The 24,620-nt window shown below is 37.5% G+C and overlaps 1 protein-coding gene across 5 annotated transcripts in view; it reads right to left on the bottom strand.

Annotated features, from left to right (window-relative positions):
- The window catches only part of PRKN (parkin RBR E3 ubiquitin protein ligase), a 1,273,336-nt gene that overhangs the window by 934,789 nt on the left and 313,927 nt on the right, over positions 1 to 24,620 (bottom strand). The window contains exon 1 of one of the 5 annotated variants that reach the window (XM_068551241.1): positions 18,041 to 18,123. The exons of the other annotated variants lie outside the window; for them this stretch is intronic. Within the exon in view, the coding sequence (XP_068407342.1) occupies positions 18,041 to 18,064 (24 nt within the window). The 5' untranslated portion in view covers positions 18,065 to 18,123. Of the gene's footprint in view, positions 1 to 18,040; positions 18,124 to 24,620 lie in introns of those variants that run through there. 5 annotated transcript variants of the gene reach the window in all.

Genomic DNA, 24,620 nt, shown 5'->3' with positions numbered 1-24,620 from the left:
TTGATGACTCTCAGAAATCATCCTGTTTATGTATTTGTATACTTTTTGTCTAAATCATCTCTCCCCATTTCCCACCCCATGGACCCCATACAAACATATAAAGTTACGTGGAAGCTCCATTAAAGAGGATCACCAACAGGCAAATAGAAATTACCCAATAACACTGACTGCTTGAAAAAATTACTTAGATTTAGTTTGTCAAAGATGTTCATAATATTTGGTACGATTACATTGTTTGTTCTAGTTCTATGACCTCTCAGACATCTTTATGTAAATTAGGATTGGTGGGATTTTTGAGAGTCAATTCATTTTACAGAGCTAGAAATTAAAGTCAATGGCCGTTGAAGTCACTTTGTTCAGAAACTTAGTGATGGGACCAGAATAGAATCCAGTCACTTGACTTCTAATCCAATAATCTTTTTACTGGGTTAATTTGCTAGTGAAACTCCTCAGCATTTCCTCACAACAGAATAAAACGTTGAGCTCCATATCTCTGCCTTTTCTTTGCTATAACTAAGTATACCTTTTTAAATTTAAAAACCATGGTTATAAATGATCTCACTTCCTCCCTTTGAGTTATCTAAAGCAGTATTTCTCAAAACATGTCAACACCAGTTATTTGATGTACTCTAAGGAAAAACAGTGTTCCATGGCCAAACAGGTTTAAGAAGCATTGATTATTATGTGGACAATAGGTATTACCCAAATACTAGCATTGGAAAGGTCCTACTGTAAACATACATGCTTCATTAAGCGTTTCCTAAACTCACTTCACTATAGCATCCTCTTTTCACAGAACCCATCAATAGCCTACAGAACAAATATACCATAGAACATGCTTTGGGAAACAATGATTTAAGAATCTTTATAACTGCTTTAAAAATACATCATGAAGTATTGTTTTTCAGAATATGTTCTAAACTGTCAGATTTCTAGTTCCTTCTATGTCATACAGCACTTAATGACTTTCCCTATTTTCACTATTTAATTATGTTTTCACTTATTAAAATCTGGCTAAACATAACGCATATACATGGCATCTGGCATAAGTAGGAAATAAAGGTTGATTTCTTCTTTCTCTTTGCTCCATTACTTCAAAACTAAAACAAAACTAAAAACTGTTATTTCCAATAGTGCAAATTATGGTCACTTTATGTTTTCATTATTCTGACCTGCCATGCTCACTTTTTAGCTTTCCAATAAGGTATTCTTAAACAATTCCTAACATTCCTGTGGATCATTTACTTGGAAAAATACTTCATTTACATATGTATTCCCTAATATTTGCATTCATTCAGTTTCCTTTGAAAGTAAATGGTAAACAAATTAATGGCATTTAAAGGAGACAGGATTTCCTCTCAAAATAATTTTAACGTTTATGTAGTTGTGTTCTGTTATTTCCTATAAAGCATCTCTCCAGTCCTTAGTTCCAGGTAGATACCCTTTCCTCTTTTTTGAATCCTAAGAATAGCATTTAAAGGAAGAAGTTACTTGTTCTTTAAAAGAAATCCAATAGCATGACACCATGTAAACCAGAAATCTTTCACAGAGGCCAAGAAGCCAAAGGAAAACACTGCTCATGATCAGCCTCTCTCGAAGCCCTTGCTGCTCTTTCATCTTTGTACTTTCATGCTTCCTCAGCACACCATGAGCCAATGCTTAATGCTGGAACTCTGCTTAAAGTAAGTTACTGAGCTGAGTGGTTCTGTAACTTTGTTTTTGCTGGTTGTGGGGCATATTGGTGAAAAAAAGAAAGGGAAAAGGAACTAGCTTTTGAAAGATAGCACTGATAAATGATGATTTTCCAATTTAATTTTTTGACAGCTTTGAGATTTAGTGATAATTAGAATGGAAAATAAAACCAAAGTCCTAGCATTTTAGAAGTTTCTTTCATCTTAAGTGAAATATTCTCATCAGAAACTTTGGCACCTCATCCAGTGCCTTTGAGGCTGGCAGTAAAACAAGACAATCCATCTTATTAGCTGGGAAGAAATTCCCTTCACTAGTGAGGAAAATATAACTTATAAATATCAGTCAAGTTGATATGGTTACATTTTTACTTCATAAATTGGCTTTGTATTTAGAACTGATTAGGGATGAGAGAGTGGAGAGAGAGTTATGGACTAAATTATGTTCTCCCAAAATTCATATGTTGAAGCCCCGACCCCAATGTGATAGGGCCTTAGGGTAATTAGGGTTAGATAAAGTCATGAGGGGGTAGTCCTCGTGATGGAATTAATGGCTTTACAAGAAGAAGAAGGAGAGATTGCTCTTTCTCGGTGCCACGTGAGGACACAGCGAGAAGGTGGCTGTCTGCAAGTCAGGGCCCCTCACCAAGACCTGAGTCTGACAGCACCTTGATCTTGGACTTTCAACTTCCAGAACTGTGAGAAATAAATATCTGTTGTTTAAACCATCTGGCCCATGGCATTTTGTTATAGCAGCCTGAGCAGACTAATACAGACAGACAGATGGACAAAGACACAGGGAAATTTTCTTGCCTGTCTTTTCAATTGCCTGTTCTTTATTTGTCCAAAGCCATATTGATTTTGTAGCAGTGTGCATGGGTTTGATATTTTATTCAAATTAGGTTTAAGTTTTTTTATTAAAGAAAATCGGGGGAAATTTATAGTATTAATATGTCAAGAATCCTATTTGCTCACGTACTTCCAATCTCTGTGAGCAACTGTAGCCTGGTATCAAATTGAACCTCGAGGTCATTAAATATAACATTCTAGGGGAAACTGTTGAAGACCTAATAACAAATAAAGGCCAAATAATGAGAGCTGGAAACTACAATTCTATCCTGATAACATGGAAAGCGCTAATATGAATTATGAAAAAGGGGAACTGTGCAACTCACGAGTTTTCAGCGATGAATCACTCATATTCTACACTGCGTGTGATAAATGTTTAAAAGCAAAAGATCCAAAAACATTTTGCCAAATAAATCTTGCAGTGTTCCAAAGGGAAGCATCAAAAGGATATTCATTTATAAAATTACAGTTTGGTAGATAAATTATGAAGCCTCAAAGAACATGCTGTTTCTTCTGTCAGTTTATAAGTTGACTCAACAGGTCTAAGTTTAATTCATGAAAAATCAAATCATCTCTTGAATGTTTTCTTTCTTTTTTTTCCCCTGCACTACATAAGATGTATGCTTTAAAAGTTGCATGCTATAAACTTTAGAATTTACTATATGGTACTTATAAAACACATTTCCATAACTCAAAATATTATAATGCTTATTTACCTATCTTTAAGATAGTAATAGTAAAGCACTGAGATACTGGGGGGAGGGAGGAGTTTAACAATCAGAAACAAGTGTCATTTAAAATAACTGCAAAATAATTCTATTCAAGTTAAAATTTAATAAAAATAAAAATAAATTCTACCCAAACCTAAAATTTTTTTATCAATTTTATCTTTCTTCCTTTTAAGATAGAAGAAAGTACTGTCATGTATTAGACTATTTTGAAGTATATTTTAAGTAATGGGGAAAATAGTAGAAAGTGGCACATTCATATTCAAATGAGTGCTCAGGGTGGTCAAGCCCATGGGCAAGCCACCTCTAACCCTGTGTAAACATTATTCTATGAAAATTTTCCTTGCTCAGAATTAAAATGATTTTTCTACAAAAACAGTTTCCACTGACTTTAAGTACTCTAGCCAACCAGTACCTCACAGTGGCAGTCTGCTCCTTTGGATGCCCTGCCCACACACACACCCCTATCAGTGCCCTGCAGAGACAATTCAAAGTGTGTTGTGAAAAAGCCCCCTTCTGAAAGTCCTTTTATGCTGTTTTAATTCAATTAGGTTTCTACATTGAAGCTGAAATTCTGAGTTACCACCAACCCTCTTTTTATATGAAAAACTTGTCTTCTATATAAACCCATATATCTTCAAGGCAGACTATATTTTAATGTACCTCCAGTTAGTAGCTAATAAATATACCTATTTGGAAATTCTGTTTATTCTTCCATACTCAGCTGCAGTAAACTTGACAGCACAAGACAAATGACAATGGGATAGCAGCTTCTTTCATTTTTATGCTACATTCTATTTTTTTAGGAAACAGGAAAGGTATCACCATTGTTTACTGTTATCCCATGTATTTCTAAAAAATATTTTTAAAAGACTATCTAAAATGCATATGTATCATGCATATGTATATTAACATAATTATATGCTATTAAATATCATGATATAAAATTACATTCTTGTTGGGAAAGAGTCCTCTTAGCCTCTTGCTGGGTGTGTCAAGACTGCAAGGCCCTCTCCACTTTCTACCCAAGCCATTTATCAGGCTTTCTCATGTAAATGGTAATCTTAAAAGACAAGGCAATGTCTCCCGTGGAGAAAAAGCAGGCTTGCTTACTGTTTGTTCCATCAGCAGTGGATTCCCCCGGCTCAGTGTCTTCAGCTGTGGTACAAATCCACTCCATGTGTAGCATACACCTGAGCCCATCATCTCACTGCCATGGGACCTGGGTGTATGAGGCACTGACTCAGACCAGCGGCTGCTTGTGCTGAGTGCTATGTAGGCTTTGCCTTTGGCCCAAGGATCTCATGTCTTCTGCCAGCAGTCTGAAGCAGCAGCAGGCTAACTTATCAGTTTTTAAGTAGGGTAAAAGCAAATCCCAGCCTGACAATACTATGCATATGCAAACTTTCACAGGTGTGATTCAAGAATACAAACAACTGGAGCTGTATGTCTCCAAGAACAATCATGATGAACACTTTGCTAGAGCACTGCTCTGGAAAACAATATCAGAACAATTTCCTCTGTCATCTTCATCACTGACCTTTTAATTGGACTATTTTTTAAACTAAATTTCTAGAGTTGCCATCAGTTTCATAACATAGAAACCTGTCTTTTCAAATTTCACAGTAATGTTCAAACAAAAGAAATTCCAAATCTTTCTTGGGTTATAATTAACCCAAGAATAAAATGTTCCCAAAATTAGAAAGGCATGTACTTTGGCAAGTAGGAAGCCAGACAAAAAGGGGTTTCAAACATCAAAGAAGGCTCTCAAAATACTCTTTCAAATGAAGAAAGCCCCACTCTCAGGACCTTATCTTGAAAGCTCACATTGGTTAGAGAGCAACCTTTAAAGGATTACCTTAACATGCAAGGAATTGGGCCCTCTCTGATGTGTTCTGAAACTTATATGAAAAAATGGCTGCATGACTGACAAGGTTGGGGGATGCAAAGAGGGTCAGGAAGCTGGAGGAAAGGCTTAAATTCCAAAAATGAACAGGAGTTCAGACATGAAGTCATTTGTGGAAAACACACGCAACAAGAATATGGTAATTGGTCGTCAGTTTGCAGAACGCAATCTAATGTTTTTACTCCGTAAGGTAACCATACAAGGCAAAAGAAACTATAAGCCCAAAGGCATTTTTTAAGAATATAAATCTGTTTTCTTTGTCAATATATAAGTGTATAAAATAAAAATCAAAGTCCCCTTTCACCACCACTCAGTTCCACATTACCTTTACCAACTACTAATACAGAATTTCAGTGTAGCTTCCAGATCTTTCTCTGTGTGTATTTTGATATATTTTTAATGATGTATTATATTCAGTGTTCTGCAACATGCTTTTCCACTAAATAACATGATTTACATTGCTCAGTGTCAATAAACACAGAGCTTCCCCACTTATTAAACATCTAGATGGTATTTTACAGTGACTTTATTTAATAATTTAACCATTCCCCTATTGACGAATCTTGATTTTTTTTTCCCCCCTAATTGTTCAATGTTTCAAAATTAAACAATACACTTGAGCTTCAAAGTTTTTACTGCAGCCTCTGGGTCCTATGCAATCTGGAGTCCGTTTTCCTCCATAACCTCACATCAGTCCCAGGGACCTTCCCTCTGTTCTTGGTCTTGCCAGTGCTGTGCCTTCATGTGGAGTGCCCTGTCCCAAGGCCTGGCTGTGGTGCTCCTCCTGCCTCCTCACTTCTCAGCTCACAGGCCACTTTGTGAGGACTTCCTAGAACTCTTGATCTAAATAATCTAATTTATCCTTGGTCAGTTGTTATTATATCTTCTTTGTTTATTTCATTCCTAGTACTCATCACTCTCTGAAATGATCTCATTCATGCTTTTGTTCACGTCTGTTTACTGTCTCCCCTTGCTGTAAATAAGACCTTTCTCTGGCATCCTCCAGTGTATCCTTTATGAGAAAAGTGCTTGCCACATAGTGTATTCTCATTGTGTCCACTGAATAACTGGATAATGGGCATATCCTTTCACTTGCAAAATGACACATTTACACAAGTAAGTCCCTAGGAGAGGCACCTGGAAGTAAAATTGCTGTCCCAAGATGTATACACATAAAATTTTCACGGGTACTTTCCAAGTGTACTCCAAAAAAAAGCGTTAATTGCAATTTACATTCCTTCCAACACTATATGGGTGGCTCTTTCTCCTAAATGCAGAGCCAATTTTGTAATGCCAATCTGATAGATAAAAAATGATTTCATTTTGTAAATTTAAAAATTACCCTGACCTCAAGAATCATTTCACATGTTTATTATATTTGATCTTCAAATTCATTATCACTGGAACTCTTTCTACTCTTTTTTCCTTTGGGCTTATTAAAATATCATTCTTGTTTTTTTTTTTTTATTATACAACATTGGAGGTTTCGGGTTGGTTGGTTTAGTCTTAAATACACCTGGAATTATTTTTATGTATGGTAATGGTAAAGACTATTCTTCTTTTAAAATGCATATGTGTATTTTTCTTATTAGAAAATAGTCATGGTAGACATTTTAGAAAAATCACACACATGCAAAACCAGCACAGAAAACAGAAATCCCCCAGACAGAATCATCGTTACATACAGTACTGTCATAACAGCACTATCTTGTATATTCTCACATTTTCTGCTCGTAACTGCTTGAGCAGTGGCAGGAGAGCTTATACAAATGCAAGGTGACTTCTATCTGAAATTATATAACATCTAAAAACAGAAAGTCAAAAGACAGGCAAAAGTATTTCTCTTTAACCCAGAGAACCAGCAGCTGCTAGCTAGTCACCCACTCTTCACTTTTCAACATTAGTCAAATAGTTTCTCTAATTGAAAACACTGCTTGTTTTGACAACTACCAAGTGATTTTTCTCAATGATATTGAAAACCAATCCTGTTCCTCATTCAAGCTACTTGTATCACTAGCCTAATTCTATCAGTGGCCAGCACAATTACTTCACAATTAGAAAGAAAACATCAATATGAGTTTCTTCTTTAGCAGTTGGGTTACTGTTGCTTGGACACCAGCAATGGACACCAGTTCTTATCTACCTCAAATGTATTTGCAGGATCTATTCTATTTCTTTCTTTTTCACAGAAGCTTAAACCTTCATTGGAGTACACTTTCTGGTCGCAAAGGTAACTTATAGTAGGTTAAATCAACCTATAATAGTTAAATTTTATATTTCAGTTTAGCTTCAAAAGCTAACTTGAATGCATACACAAAAAATAGAACAATTTTTGGATTAAATTCTTGTGTTAATATATTTATATTTAATTGGCAAAGCCCCAATATATTTATATTTAATTGGCAAAGCCCCTTTAATTATCTCTGTGGTCAAGAGAACACACTGGAAAGACAGAATCAAAAAAGCTCTGGGTGCTATCCCTAGTATAGGAAATTCTAGTTCTATGAAATATTGTTCTGTTTGAGCAGATTTTCTGGATGATTAAAAGCTCTCAGTGCCATAATTTTACCCTTAAACATCAAGTGTGACTCTTATTATACTACCCATTACTTTCTTAAAATATTTGACTCTTTAGTTAATTGGTATAAGCAATAAAATTGTATACATTCCACAAAAACATTAACCATTTGTATAGTTCACCATCTGGTAAAGTCAGTTAAGGGTCTTATTTATTTACAGAGAAAAAATAGTAAATATATTTGTTACAAATTAAAACTGACAGTCTATTGGGTACATAATTTAAATGTACTTCAGGTCTTCCTCCCTACCCCCAACCAAGGGTAGAGATCACTAAGAGATATCAGGACATTGACATTCAGGAATTAAGGAACCTACAACAGGAAAGTTGATGATACTTAGGTAAACTCCCCTCACAGTAATTGTAAGATAATTTCTCTTCTCCTAGAAAGGCTGTCTATATTTTGCATAGAAAGCTCAGAGAATGGCAGAACTTGAGGCACTGAGTTAACCAACCTTGGAGGTGACCCAGCTCAGGACTCCTCATTGTCGTGTGAGAAAATAAATATCCTCGTTATTTAGGTCAACCGTTGTGGGGACTTTAAAGTGAAAGCTTCCTAACCAGGAAAACTTGTTCTTGACCTTCATAAACAATAAACACAGCCATAGCCTCTCTTTATCATCAAATGACCACCTACTCTTCTGGGGTTTTAACTCCTGAAATATATATATTTTTTTCTATTAAGAAGGCTTTTCTCTTCATATAAAAATCTTAACAGCAAATTTCACTGGAATTGGAACATTTTGTCTTTATTTCTTTCCTTTCTGACATGATCGTCAGCTCTTGACTGAATTCTCTTGTTCTTGTGCTTGATTTTACCTGCTGTCAGCGCTGATCTTTTGTGACAAGGGAAGTCTACCTGGCATGTGGTTTGGATACTGCCTCTCCTAGAGATGGATCTTGTTGACCTTTTCAAATTCACATTGTTGGTGGTGTTTTTTTTGTTTTTTAAATATAATGAAATGGGGGAATTACCTGGCGGTCCAGTAGTTAGGACACCACACTTCTACTGCAGAGGGCACGGGTTCAATCCCTGGTGGGGAACTAAGATCCCGCAAGCCACGTAGCGTGGCCAAAAAAATAAATAAATATAGTGAGATGGAAAAGTGGCATGTTATCTTAATATAAATATAACTAAAGACAAATGGTAAGGAATGGGATTAAGAAACCAAAGACAGTTTTAAAGGTCAATCTTCGTTTCATTACTTTATTGACTTGAGATCTCAGAGGCAATCTCAGTTCCCCAAGCTACATTTCATACAAAGCAGGAGGTGCCGAACGGTATTATTTATCTCGTTAAGATTTCATAATAGTTACTCTATTTTCTGGGGGGAGGGGGGAGCAGGTGAATTTATTTAGATTACTTGGAGAAATAAGCACATAAAAGGGAATGCCGGTGCCAAAGCCAGAGTGATAGTCACTTTTACTTATTCTGTACAATATTTCTGTCCAACCTATCAAAAGCAGTATAAATGAACATAATTATAGCATCTAATAGAGTTATCAGAATCTCCAGAATAGATGTTACAAGTTTTGGCATACTAGTGATAGCTGTTTGGGGTATCAGTAGTTCACAAAGAGTCCTATAGGACTTCTTGTCTCTGGAAAAATAGTGTAGTGAATGCTACTGAAAACCACGAGCGTTCAGCTTTCCAGCTCATGGGTATCATTGAGCAAATGGTTCTGAGCATGAAACACAGCCACTCTGAACTTATGAGCCTAATGGATACTTTACGCACATGGGCTTCTCCTCCAAACTGCTAGAGCTTTTGGCCCAATAGTCATGACTAGTTATCAGACATCCTGACCCAGTTCAATATCAGACCAACACAGACGGCCACCCAGGGAAGGTGAGTAATTTCATGCTTAGGGCAGGATAATAATCTGGTGTGCTTTCAAACCGTTTGTTCAACATTTGCTCCTCCGAGAGGCAGAACACTTCCTGGAGACAGTTCAGAGAAGAAGGGACGCCAGTACGCGCTGTTGCATTATTTCAAGCAGTTCTGCTCTGGGCCCAAAACCAAGTTCTCATTCAACAAACCAACACCCTGCAGGTAATGGGAACTGTCCACTTTAGAAAGCAGCTCAGTGACCAGGTGCTGTTATCACGGGTGTCCCTACGTGACTCGCAGCCCACTTCACGCATCTGTGTGCGTTCTGACTGCCAACACATACAGGGCTCTTCCTAAAAGAGTTAATGTGGCTGAACTCTGGGATCAGAATGGTGGCATTTGAATCCAGACTCTCCAACTTACTAACAGCGTGACCATCAAGACAAGTTTCTTACCTTCTCTGGCCTCAGTTTCCTCACTTATAAAAGTGAGAATATTTTTAACCACATAGGTTGCTATGAGGTCCAAATAAGACAGCACAATTAAAGTGTTATCTGGCATATAGTGAGCGTCCATTAAGGCTTGGCTGTTATTATCTGTAGCGTCCATTCCTCAGTGACACTCTGCACTGAACGGCCTCCCCTTTATTTTTGCTCTGACCATCATCTCTAGGTCCAGTTCTGCACCACCAACAGGTAGGGTAACTGAGCTTCAGCGTGTCATTAAAACTCCTCACTTTCCCTTCAGAATAATTCCTTCCCCTTCATCAAACATGGCAGCTCTACAGGCTCTTGAAACTCCCCGTTTTTAAATAAGTGAGCTTGCAGACGTGGAGACATGAAAATGGCATGATTAATGCTGGTGGATTATTTTGCTCTGGCACTTTCTCAACAGGGGTCTTATCCTGTTGCCAATAAAGCTCTTTGAGAATACGAAAAAAAGTCAGACACCCTCTATCCACCCCTCAACCCCCGAAGCCTGGGAAAACACTGGAACATACTTCATTCTTTTTGCCACCTTCCTGAAGGACATGTTAACTTCTTTAATTTGTTTTCCACTGTTTTGTCCTTCAGTATATTGACCTCGCCTGGCTATGAAGGAAAACTAGGATGACAGATTTCACATCTCTTTGCGGCCGGTGAAAATCTTTGGCTAAAGATTTGGCTGCAGCCAGTGCCAAGAGGCTATGAGCCTGCAAGCAGTTCATTATTTCTTAATTGCCTATTTGCATGCAAGCCACCAGGCCAGAGACATCAGTAAACATCCCAGAAATTTGTCCCTGTAGACTCTGGGACACTCACTTTATTGAGTGCCCACTGTGTTCCATTCATCGAGCTGAGTTTACTCACATATGTTATGCATTTAAGCCTCACGACTCTGTAAAATAGCTGCTACTATCCTTGTCTTCTAAAAATATAAATCACATTCAACGATGTTTAGGGAGGAGAAACTGAAATCTGGTCTCATTGACACTAAAGCCCATGATTCTTCTTGATCACACTGTTTTAAAAGATTCATCTTAGAAAGAAGAAATCTGAGCTGAAAAAATATATTATGTTAAACCAAAGACTCTAGATATGCTAATTTTCTTTATTTGGCTGCTAACTACTAGAAGAGTAGGCAATTATCTGGATGTATGTCATATACCTTTATCAGAATTATTTTCTTTTCAGGTCAATTCCCTTATCTACCATGAGGCATAATTAATAGATCTCTGAGAGACAAACAGCATCAGGAGGAAATACATTTACCAAGTGACAGCTAATGAGACTTGAATAACTTTAACAGTGTATTTTGAAATAACAGTATAAAAATTTTTGAAATAATAGTATATTTTGAAAAATAATGGTTCAAATGGTTAAACCATGTGTAAGCAGTGATATAATAGCTACTTCCACTGAACCTTTATTTATAACTGAATTTCATTGCAAAATTAGTTTTCTTTTGAGAAAAATTTGTCTGGTTAACTAAAGATAAATTTAGCCATTTAAAAAGTTTACAATATATTGGCCAACAATTAGCAAGTATTTTTTGTGTTTGCGAGTAGACAAACTCTGGTTCTTAGAACTGCATTTTCTTGTTGTGTGTTAATAAATAAACAGCACTTGTTTGACCTTTCAGATTTGACATCGCTAACCTCCCCTTTAACACTGACCAGATCCCAATTACCTTCTTTTTTAATATTGGCCATTGGTTGATTTTTTTTTTTTTTTTTCATTTGAAAACTATAGAACCTAATATGTATAATAGTTTTACTTCAGTAAATTAGGAGTTCTCATTGTGATTCAGGGGGAAAAAAGATTACGGGAAACAGAAGACTGACTACTCATGCAAAAGTTCCTTTATAGGAAGTGCTTATATAGTTTTAATTCCTTTGTTACATGTCCTTTGTTCTGGTGACAAAGGAGAAGGACCATCTAAAGAAAATTATTACATATTTGTAGTCACAAACCTCCGAGGATGAATAAAGTGCTGAGACAAATAGTTCAAAAAAGCCACTCAGGCTACTTTTGTACATGTTGAAGAGTTGGAGTTGGGGTGTGCAAGGGTAAGAAGATCCACTGATCAACTTCTAACTGGTTTTGTTCATTTCTCTGTGTATTCAGTGCCTACAAAAAAGCCTTGGCATGGTTTCATAAACATGTTCCATATGTTCCATATGTATATGTTCCATATACTCTGTTCCACAGAGTTATTTATTTTATTCCCTAATAAGTAGCTGTATGTGCAAGGAATTTATACAAGTTGTCTGGCCCAGCAGCACCAGAGATTGACCCGTTTCAAATGCTTTATCCTCTGATGCTGATGCATACAATTCTCATGATGGAGTTAAAACACAAGAAATGAACACCCAATATTTACAAAATGGTGTTAAAAATGTTTTGTATAAGAATTGAAAATCTGATATAAATTACAGACCTTCTACAGATACACACACACTACACATACAGACTTATAACATATATACACATAAATATAATTTTGCATTTAGTTTTGGGTAGATGTGGACTCAAAGTTCATATCTGCTCCATTAACCCCAAAATAGGAGCCCTAACTCTGTTCCCTGCATGTATGGAAATCTGCATTTATTCTTCAAAGCTCTAATTAAACATCATCGTCCCGGGGAAACTTCACTGCTACCCCAGCCCCACCTCTAAGCATCCAGATTACCTTCTTCGATTACCTTCTTCAAATCTCACATCTGAATACTCAGCACATATTGCACTATTTTGTTACTTAGCAGACTAGATTCTGTATCACCTATTTTTCTATTCTTAATGCCCAGCACAGTTGGAGGCACATGGAAGGCCTTGCTGAATGAGGCAATGACTCTAAGGATTCACCTATTTAAAAAATAGACATCATCCTCGTATTAACAAAGGAATTTTGTTTTTGCTGATCACTCTGACCATCCTAAGATATGATGAATTTAGCCATAAAAGAAGTGGGAATGTATAGTGCAATCTACTCACAAGGAAGAAAGGAAGAAAACTAGAGTAGCAAATAATGCTATGTCATCTGTGTTACAGATACACACAGATACTTACATTTTAGGGGCCACAGCCTTACCATGATCATCCTTGCCATAGGCAGGCTCCCACCCTCTTTAGAAAAGCAATCCACAATCCTACCCCAAGAAACAAGAAAAATCTCAAATAAACAACCTAAACTTACACCTAAAGCAATTAGAGAAAGAAGAACAAAAAAACCCCAAAGGGAGCAGAATAAAAGAAATCATAAAGATCAGATCAGAAATAAATGAAAAACAAATGAAGGAAACAGTAGCAAAGATCAATAAAACTAAAAGCTGGTTCTTTCAGAAGATACACAAAATTGATAAACCACTAGCCAGACTCATCACAAAAAAAAGGGAGAAGATTCAAATCAACAGAATTAGAAATGAAAAAGAAGTAACAACTGACACTGCAGAAATACAGAGGATCATGAGAGATTACTAAAAGCAACTATATGCCAATAAAATGGATAACCTGGAAGAAACAGACAAATTCTTAGAAAAGCACAACCTTCCAAGACTGAACCAGAAAGAAAAAGAAAACATAAACAGACCAATCACAAGCACTGAAATTGAAACTGTGATTAAAAATCTTCCAACAAACAAAAGCCCAGGACCAGATGGCTTCACAGGCGAATTCTATCAAACATTTGGAGAAGAGCTAACACTTATCCTTCTCAAACTCTTCCAGAATATACCAGAGGGAGGAACACTCCCAAACTCATGCTACAAGGCCACCATCATCCTGATACCAAAACCAGACAAAGATGCCACAAAAAAAAGAAAACTACAGACAGTATCACTAATGAACACAGATGCAAAAATCCTCAACAAAATACTAGCAAACAGAATCCAACAGCACATTAAAAGGATCATAAACCATGAGCAAGTGGGGTTTATCCCAGGAAGGCAAGGATTCTTCAATATACGCAAATCAATCAATGTGATACACCATATTAACAAAATGAAGGATAAAAAAAATGATCATTTCAATAGATGCAGAAAAAGCTTTCGACAAAATTCAACACCGATTTATGATAAAAACTCTCCAGAAAGTAGGCATAGAGGGAACTTACCTCAACAAAATAAAGGCCATATATAACAAACTCACAGCCAACATCGTTCTCAATGGTGAAAAACTGAAACCATTTCCCCTAAGATCAGGAACAAGACAAGGTTGCCCACTCTCACCACTATTATTCAACAAAGTTTTGGAAGTCTTAGCCACAGCAATCAGAGACGAAAAAGAAATAAAAGGAATCCAAATCAGAAAAGAGAAGTAATACTGCCGCTGTTTGCAGATGACAAGTTACTATACATATAGATTCCTAAAGATGCTACCAGAAAACTACTAGAGCTAATCAACGAATTTGGCAAAGTAGCAGGATACAAAATTAATGCACAGAAATCTCTTGCATTCCTATACACTAATGATGAAAATTTGAAAGAGAAATTAAGGAAACACTCCCATTTACCACTGCAACAAAAAGAATAAAATACCTAGGAATAAACCTACCTAAGGGGACCAAAGACCTGTGTGCAGAAAACTATAAGACACTGATGAAAGAAATTAAAGATGATACAAACAGATGGAGAGATATACCATGTTCTTGGATTGGAAGGATCAACATTGTGAAAATGACTATACTACCCAAAGCAATCTACAGATTCAATGCAATCCCTATAAAACTACCAATGGCATTTTTCACAGAACTAGAATAAAAATTTTACAGTTTGTATGGAAACACAAAAGATCCCAAAGAGCCAAATCAATCTTGAGAAAGAAAAATGGAGCTGGAGGAATCAGGCTCCCTGACTTCAGAGTATACTACAAAGCTACAATAGCCAAGACAGTATGGTACTGGCACAAAAACAGAAACGTAGATCAATGGAACAGGGTAGAAAGCCGAGAGATAAACCCACGCACATATGGTCACCTTATCTTTGACAAAGGAGGCAAGAATATACAATGGAGAAAAGACAGCCTCTTCAATAAGTGGTGTTGGGAAAACAGGACAGTTACATGTAAAGGAATGAAATTAGAACACTCCCTAACACCATACACTAAAATAAACTCAAAATGGATTAAAGACCTAAATGTAAGGCCTGACACTATCAAACTCTTAGAGGAAAACATAGGAAGAACACTCTATGACGTAAATCACAGCAAGATTCCTTTTGACCCACCTCATAGGGAAATGGAAATAAAAATAAACAAATGGGACCTAATGAAACTTAAACACTTTTGCACAGCAAAGGAAACCATAAACAAGACGAAAAGACAACCCTCAGAATGGGAGAAAATATTTGCAAACGAAGCAACTGACAAAGGATTAATCTGCAAAATATACAAGCAGCTCATGTCATGCAACTCAATATCAAAAAAACAAACAACCCAATCCAAAAATGGGCAGAAGACCTAAATAGACATTTCTCCAAAGAAGATATACAGATTGCCAACAAACACATGAAAGGATGCTCAACGTCACTAATCATTAGAGAAATGCAAATCAAAACCACAATGAGGTATCACCTCACACAGGTCAGAATGGCCATTATCAAAAACTCTACAAACAATAAATGCTGGAGAGGGTGTGGAGAAAAGGGAACCCTCTTGCACTGTTGGTGGGAATGTAAATTGATACAGCCACTATGGAGAACAGTATGGACGTTCCTTAAAAAACTAAAAATAGAACTACCATACGACCCAGCAATCCCATCACTGGGCACATACCCTGAGAAAACCATAATTCAAAAAGAGACATGTACCACAATGTTCACTGTGGCACTATTTACAATAGCCAGGACATGGAAGCAACTTAAGTGTCCATCAACAGATGAATGGATAAAGAAGTGGCACATATATACAATGGAATATTACTCAGCCATAAAAAGAAATGAAATTGAGTTACCTGTAGTGAGGTGGATGGACCTAGAGTCTGTCATACAGAGTGAAGTAAGTCAGAAAGAGAAAAACAAATACCGTATGCTAACACATATATATGGAATCTAAAAAAACAAACAAACAAACAAAAAGCAGTTCTGATGAACTTAGGGGAAGGACAGGAATAAAGATGCAGATGTAGAGAATGGACTTGAGGACACGGGGAGGGGAAAGGATAAGCTGGGACGAAGTGAGAGAATAGCATTGATATATATACAGTACCAAATGTAAAACAGATAGCTAGTGGCAAGCAGCTGTATAGCACAGGGAGATCAGCTCGGTGCTTTGTGATCACCTAGAGGGGTGGGATAGGGAGGGTGGGAGGGAGACGCAAGAGGGAGGGGATATGGGGATATATGTATACGTATAGCTGATTCACTTTGTTATACAGCAGAAACTAACACAACATTGTAAAGCAACTAAACTCCAATAAAGATGTTAAAAAAATAAAATAAAATGTAATAAAAATTAAAGTTTAAAAAAAAAGAAAAGCAATGCAGTGTATTCCTGCTGTACAGGTAGTCACTCTTTGTAGAGAGGACTCCACTCTCCTTGCCGCGTTGCTTAGACTAACCTGAGTCAAAGGCAGTCTGGGGACTGAAGACCCCACCCAGGAAGCAGATATTCTATGCTCCCTAGTAGAATGAAGGCCCTGACCTCGGCCACTCCCAGCGTTTACTTCCTCAGCTTCTGCAGGTGCAGACTGAAATTCTCTTTGAGCCTAGTTTAACTCTCCATGAGAGGGAATCCATTCGGTTCAATTAGTCACATTGGGCAGAGTTATTGCGCCAACGCATATGGCAGGTCAGATTGGAAGTTGGCTCCCTGGTCCCATACTTGTGGCAAGGGAAAAGTGACATGGCAAACTACTCATCGGAGAAGGAGCTAGCAGCATCAGAACAGGCATGCCTCTGCATCTTGAAGGCACATAAGTCATATTTGAACATTTACACTGGTAACCTAGACAGTAGTGTTAGGGGGATTGGGAGGATGGGGAAACCTGAAGTTTCCTAAATCCCAGTATGCACTGGAGTTGGTGTTTGGAATACCACATTTATTGGTTATTAATATTCCAAACTATGAATGCTTGACCCAAAGTGGAATTTCAAATTAAAGCTAGATGGTTCTTGAGCAAGAGGAGGGAAGAGGTTCACTGGAAACAAAGAGTCATGTGTTTGAAAACAACTCTTGGTAAAACAAGAAAATCCCCAGTCTCTCCTGGGCATAGTGTAGTAATCATCCATTCCCCTTTGGACAAAATTCATTCCTTTCTTCATCTGTACACATGTGGCACTTTCAAATGGAATGAGATAAAGCTATACTTATAAATGCAAGTTAAGGGAAAGTAATAGATGACCTATATGTAGGTTTTATTTTTCTTTTTACTTGTAGACTAAAGGACAGAAGAAGAGACAGAAATTTGAAGGAAAAAAAGGTAAATGCTGAAATAAATCTGTAGTCTCTTTTTGAGTGAAATAATCCATTTGGGTTGCCAGGTTCTGTCTCTCATTCTTTCTGGGTTCTAGATTATCAGTCTCAACAAAGATCATCAAGAAAGGTGGCAAAACAATTATCAAAGAGGAACTGCATTCAACTTACTGGCAACTACTGAGCGTGCACTTAATGTATTTTCAATGAGGCAGGCCTCCAAAGGCGTGAAAACCTACAGACCCACGAAAGTTTATTTGCAACAAGAGCCAACAGCATCAGCAAGAGTAATTTCCCATTCCTATCAACCCAGCTTATTTTAAGACACGATTATTCAAGCTTTCATCTGCTATAATTAGACTAGTGTTTTCAGGATAATAAGACTGGTGAAGCTAGCTATCAAGTGCCCAAGTACAGTGGTGTTCAAATGGTTTTTGTTCTACCTGGTAGGCTCAAAAACTGTTAAATGAGCTTAAACTCGATTGCAAGAAGGAACAGAACCCGCTGAGTGAAAGGTCTGCTTAATATAAAACCATAGTTGCTTAATATTCTTAGATTTTGCATATCCTATACCTGGAGGAGCTTCCCATAGGGCATTGAGACCACTTTTAGACAGTTCCTCAGAAATGCCAGCAAATCAGAGATGGAAGGAGACTCCAGCTCAGCTGTCTCTGCAGGACAAACACAGAGGAGGCATTATTCCTTTAATGGAAGCCTAGTAGCAAGCAGATGTGAAGGACTCACGGGAGAACCCACACTTCAAGTATCTGGAAAAAACTAACAGGGCATTTATTTAAGGAATCTAAACAAATCATAGCTCTTTGTTCTCTAATCTCCTCTACCAAAGTTTAAACCAAGTAGACGTTTTCCTTACACTTCTCTCAGAGGTCTGAATGTGGTGGTCTCTGGGCTATATTTGGCCTAGTTTTGCTTGACCACATGGTGTTTAAAAGATTCTGAACTTGAATGCCATTAGTGGGCGAGCGCTGAAGAGCGCTGGTGCCACCACTGCATGATACAATAACATTTAATTCTCAACATGGCTCCTATGGACACGGTCAGGAATCCTCAATTTACCGCACTTTGAAAGGCCCAGAGCTATGAACTGGGAGTCTACCTGTCCTCGGCAGTTACATTCCCCGCTGTAAGCAGGAATGGGTATTTGGCGTGATTTCTCTTTCTCTACCTCTCAAGGCTAAATAAATACTAATTCACGGATCTTGTTTATTTCCAGCCCCTAAAGAAATCCTCCACTCAGGGCCAGGCTCATCCCTTTAACCGTCCTCTCCAAAACCATTCTGATCCCCCTCCTTCTCCTCCCCGCGCAGCCCTGAACGTCTTTCCCTCAGGTCCCCACATCCTGCCTGTGAAGCCGTAAGTTCACTCAAGGGCTCTGCTGACCGGCTACAGGCAGGGCCCCTCAGCGCCTCCTGGGAAAGTCACACATTGCCTTCCATTAGGATTGCCACAGTGTAAGGTATGAGCAGAAAAAGGATTTTAAGGCAATTTGAAAAACAAGCTTGTGTAAAGTAAATGAACCATTTGGATTCCACACAGAGCCTTATACAAGATCTGTTTTCATTCCAGAAAGACATCTGAGCTGGCCAGACCTGCAGATTAACGTGCCCGGGCAAAGGAGCTTAATTCTGAAGTGAACCTGTTGTTCCAATCCAAGCAGGACAAGGTCTGGAAGCTTTAATTTAAACAGAAACCCTGCAGGACTCACTTGTGCATACAGCTGTCAAAACAATTCAATATCCAAAGATAAGTAGAGTATAAGATCCCCACGAGTGTACTGAACTGGAATGCAGCATCTTTTTAAATTATGCTGCCATATTCTGCACTTTATCGGGTACCCTCAATTTTAATATTTCATCTAATAGAATATGTAATTTGGCATTTTGTGTGGTAAATAGTAGAATAAATGCTTATGTAGCTTATTAGGGCAAGTAAATTCCAAACAAAGTATAATGATAACATTATAATATGACATGTCATCAGTTTACAGAAGAAATTTCTCTAAGGAGCACAAAGTTCTGAATACATGAGTACTGGTATTATAAGAGAAAAGCAAATATTCATTATTCATTTAGGAAAGGAAAGGTGTACCCTTGTAATAAGTTTAAAACAAGGGTAAGCAAAATAAATCTCAGAGACAGAATCTTTGTCCCCTGCCTTCTGCTAGGTCAACTCTGCCCCTCACCCACCCCTTCCCACCACACACACCTCTACTCAGACATATGCTTGGACAACATGACCCTCTTCCCACCCTCCCTTTACAACTCACACCTCATTTCACTACCTCGCCTCTTCCTTATATTCTCTTCTCCCTCCAACCACATCTGCCAGTCACCACATCTGGTCAAGTCTAACTCCTAAACATCTCCTGAGCCTGCCCCTTTCTCTCCACTGCACTGAATGCCTAGGTCCACCTCATCATCTCTTCCACAGTGATCACAACAACCCCCTAACTGGCCTCCCTGCCTCCACTCCCTCCTTCCATTTTCTCTCAAGTTAATCAGTGGCCAGAGTGATCTCACTGAAGCCTAAGTGTATCACTGTCAACAAGGCTGCATTACCTGCAAAGCTAGTACCTCTAACCATGGCATAAATAGCCCTTCATGACCTGCTCCCAAGCTTACGGCCTTCTATTCTCCGCTGAATCTTTTGCTCCTGCCGTTAAAAACACTTCCAAATTACCAATTTGCTTTGCACAAAAACACAGGAGATGCAGTGTAGTGCAGTGGTAAGAACAGTAGCTTTGGAGTTAAACATACCCATTCAAATCCTGTCTCTATCACTTGCTAGATGCAAACATTGAGAAATAGACTTCCCTGAGCTTCAGTTCTCTTTATTATAAAATAAGGACGATAAAATCTACCTTGCAGCACTGTTTTCAATTGTCAATAACTGAACACTGTTACCCTCAGTGAATGGGAGGTGTTGCAAGTGGAGATATTTATCACATAAGAAAGTACACTCGGTGTTTAGGAGTCTGTATCACCAGATCCGTGGGAAGTCTGCCTGGGCCACCCTCATAAGCCTCTCAGAGCAGCAGCAACGGCCAAACATGAGAGCCCAGCAACCAGAATTACCACCATGTTCCCATGAGGAAAACTCCCGTGGATGCAATCAGACGTGTTGGAGCAGTGGGTGAATGACTCCGCCTCCTCCTCCCATTTCTAGATTAGACTGCTTGTCTCTCTCGACTGCTGAGACTGTCTGCATCTTTGATTCCCTGACTTTAAGTCCTTCTGGGTCTTTCCTAGGCTTGCTCACTCCACTTCACTCCACTCATTTTGAAAGACAAAGTTTGTTTTTCACCTGCCTTGGAAAGTATTTCCTCATGCTTTTTTTTTTATTATTTTTTTTATTTTTTATGTTCTTCTTAAACCTTCCCCTGCACCACCCAACACCCTCATATCAGACAACAATAAATGGCAATTAACCTCCACTTCAGCTATATCTCTGTAACTATTGTTACCCTCCTCTCTCTCAATAATGTAAAAATTTCTCACAATTTCTTCCATATCCTAATTTTCCCCACCTAATTTCCATTTTTGAGATTAACTGGCAGCTGCCTATTACCTTATACTTCTCCCTCTAAGTGATACTTTTAGTAAGCAATTCACTGCTACCTCCAAGGTGAACTTGCCTGTAATATAATTGCATCCACTTATACACCCATTATAACTATAGTAACTTAAAATCCCATCTGTGGAACAAAAGATGTTTCCACTTATCGTGTTTCTATTGTATATAAGCTGTCCTTAAATATCATAAACCACAATACTTGCACAAGAGCCAATCCATGGTAAATGCCCCCATCCGCAGCTCTCCTTATATGCATGCCTTAGTTAAAAATGACATGTTTTTAACCAGTAAGCACTCCTGTTCTGATTCTTTTATTTTTATTAAAGTCACTAGGGTGGAATGAGCAGCGAGTCTATTAATACTCTATACTGATAATTAATACACAATTCTATTTCCAACAAGACATTCTTAAACTTCGGATATATACCCAAATTAAAACTCACAAGAATAAGAAGAACTACATCCATTAGCAGAACTTCTTCCTTTTTGCCTGACAACACAGCAGAAACAGAAGACCTATAAGGAGACACATGTGCGGACCTCCTTGGAGCTGCATGTCATGCTTAGGGTCTTACTGGTCAAAAAGTCCTGGATATCTGCTTTCTGAAAAAGTAGCAATATTTTGAAGATTTTAGCTGAATTTAATTTTTAGAATTAAACTGAGTTTTTATTTCATCCTATAATTAGCAATGTTTGCCCCCACCTTAGAGTTATAAGGTTAAATGATAAACAAGCACCCACTGATGCTAAGGATTGACTATCAACACCAGCAAAAACAAACAAATCCTTAAAGTCAGGTAAACTAATAACAGTCTCATAAAAGGATAGCTGTTAATCTGAAATATAAATCCAATTATATACATTTCCTGAAGAAACAGTTAATAATGAAATTTGGGGAAACATAATAAGGGCAGTAAATACTTGTTACATGCTGAATTTCTTAAAACTACCCTGCATGGTAATTATTACTTTTCTTCATTTTACAGATGAGAACAATGAGGTCAGAGAGGACAAATGACCTGTTTAGGAAAGTAGAGCAGGTGTCGGAAACAGGATTACAACACTGAACAGCTGCGAAGTCTTTACTTCCCACTGAAACACCCTCACCTCCCCTCGTTCCCACTACTTGGGCTCCAGCATTATTATCAAGGAATCCAGTTTAAATCATAGTTAGGTTACAAATATTTCTGCATATGGTATTTTTCCCCTCTGTCATGGGATTTAGTTCTCTCAGTCTATCCCACTTCTGTAATGAGAAAGCACAGCATCATGTTAATTGTCTGAAAAATGATTGAAAATGCCACAGAGATGCTTATGGAATTCACATGTAAGTGAAATATGATTACCTCTATATTCCCTTCTGGAATTGAGTAGTAAGCTAAATTTTTAACCTTCAATGCAATATGTTTTAAACCTTCAAGTGGCAAAACATTTGTACACCTCTTCTCTGAGGTTATAGAAACACGCCAGTTATCTGCAACTCAACTATGCCCTGCATTTTATACAGCCGAAAAGAGAACCATTTAACAACTTTTATATTAGCTAGTAATTCCAGTAATAAAAAAGGAAGACAATCATACATAAACAGAAGTGCAAAAAAAATGGTTGCTTATTAGTAATAACCAAACTGATAATATCATTAACGGCTTATAGAGCAAATTGCAGTAACCTTTCACTGCACACTTCGATAAGCTCTTTATCCTGAGGAGAACATCTGTTCGATCTAACTTATCCCAAATATCAAATGTGACACACAGTGTTTAAATAACTCTACTGTACACTTTTTCAGCAGGTTCTTCCCCCACTTCTCATCTTCACAAGACTGACTATAGGCACCAGCCTTCTCATGCTCATTACTGAGCTTCATGCAGACATGATGGGGAGGTAGGGAAGATTATTACTTGCTTTCTTGCAGGAGTCCCATCCCTGCCTTTCTGTCTTTCATAGATTGATCTGGGAAAATGTATCTTGTTTTCTGAACAGAAGGAATTATCTTTAACCTTTTAAAAACACATTTGAATTTTATTAAATTTTTTCTCACTAAAAAAAATAAGCTTCAGATTCAAAGTTTCTCAAAAAGTACCTTGAAATTTTATATAGATAAAAATAAGTAAAAAAGAAATAGTTCCCTGTGTCCTATTGAGAATGACATCCTCCATATAAACACTGGGAAAAGCAATTTCTGTAAATTACTACTTTAATCCACCAATCACATTTTGATTTTAAAAATGTGCCCACAAAGATGCAGTATACATATCAATATTAGGTAACTATTTCCTGATGACTCTCAAGCATTAAATACTTGCATGAATTACATAAATTAAACCTCAGTTTTGTTTTGTTTTTTAAACTCTACAGGTTTTTTTTTTTTAATCTGCAAATGTTACATGAACTGAATATATTCACCTAATGTTATACAGTCTCTGCTCCTGCCACAAAATGAAAACACCAGAAACTTCACTAGTGCTTTTGAGAAGTGGGTTCTCTTACTGTTAATTACTCTGGCACATCTCCTTCACCTCTTAAGACTGGACTAGGTGTCCTCTGTGCTTCTAGAACGTTTTGTATCTATTGCTATCCTGGCACCCATGAGACTGTTCTAACCCTTCCGTGCCTGGCCTACGTTCCTCCCCAGTCTGCTGGGCAAGTGTGTGTGTGTGTGTGTGTGTGTGTGTGTGTGTGTGTGTGTGTGTGTGTGTGTGTGTGTGTGTGTGTGCGCATGCAAGAGAGAGAGGGAAAGGAAGAAAGTTTGGTAGGTTGTATTGATATTCCAGTCAAATTCTACAGTTTTAAATTTAATCTAAACCTTTTTTGTGGGGTAACTCTGCTATTTAGCAGACACATACTAGATGAAATTACCCTCAAATAAATATAGAATATGTAAATACAGTACTATTATATTTAATTATTTCCCCCAGGCTGAAGTCATGATTTTCTAAATGATGTAAGCACCTTTTACTCTGTGTCCAGGATTGAGAATGCAACTAACAAGTCCATTTGAGCATGCATTCCCAGGATAGATTTGTTTGTCTATTTATTGGTAAGTTACACACAGGTATTACTACACTGGTACACACATTATAAAATATGTACAAAGAGTTTTAAAGGGATGATGTGAGTGAAATAAAAGAACCATTAAAAAATTCTTGTTGCATAAAGAGCAACAAGAATTGAAAATCCAGGAATCCTGAGCGAGAAAAATAAACAAAAACTTTGTTATGTACTTATTTCCCCAACCTAGTGTTTACTTGAAGGTTGTGATCATTTTTTATGCTGAGGGTTACTGTTCTGAATGAAAGATTTCTTTTTTTACTTAATGATATTTCTTGAGCTCAGTTTATAAACACAAATCCTCTAAAACTTTATTGATTAAGATTTTATAAACGTTACTGTGATTCATACAGAGAAACTGAGACACAACAGTATTTTCTCCTATTGATAGAGGTAAGAAGAAAATAAAATTAATGATCTAACGTTCCTATAACTTACCCCCAACACACACACACACACACAAACGTACCATTTCTATATGTCTTCAAATAGTCCCTAAGATTATGAG

This window comes from Eschrichtius robustus, chromosome 9, assembly GCF_028021215.1.
Source record: "Eschrichtius robustus isolate mEscRob2 chromosome 9, mEscRob2.pri, whole genome shotgun sequence".
Taxonomy (NCBI): domain Eukaryota; kingdom Metazoa; phylum Chordata; class Mammalia; order Artiodactyla; family Eschrichtiidae; genus Eschrichtius; species Eschrichtius robustus.
Note: the sequence above shows the minus strand (reverse complement) of the source record. Positions and strands in the feature narration are given on the sequence as shown.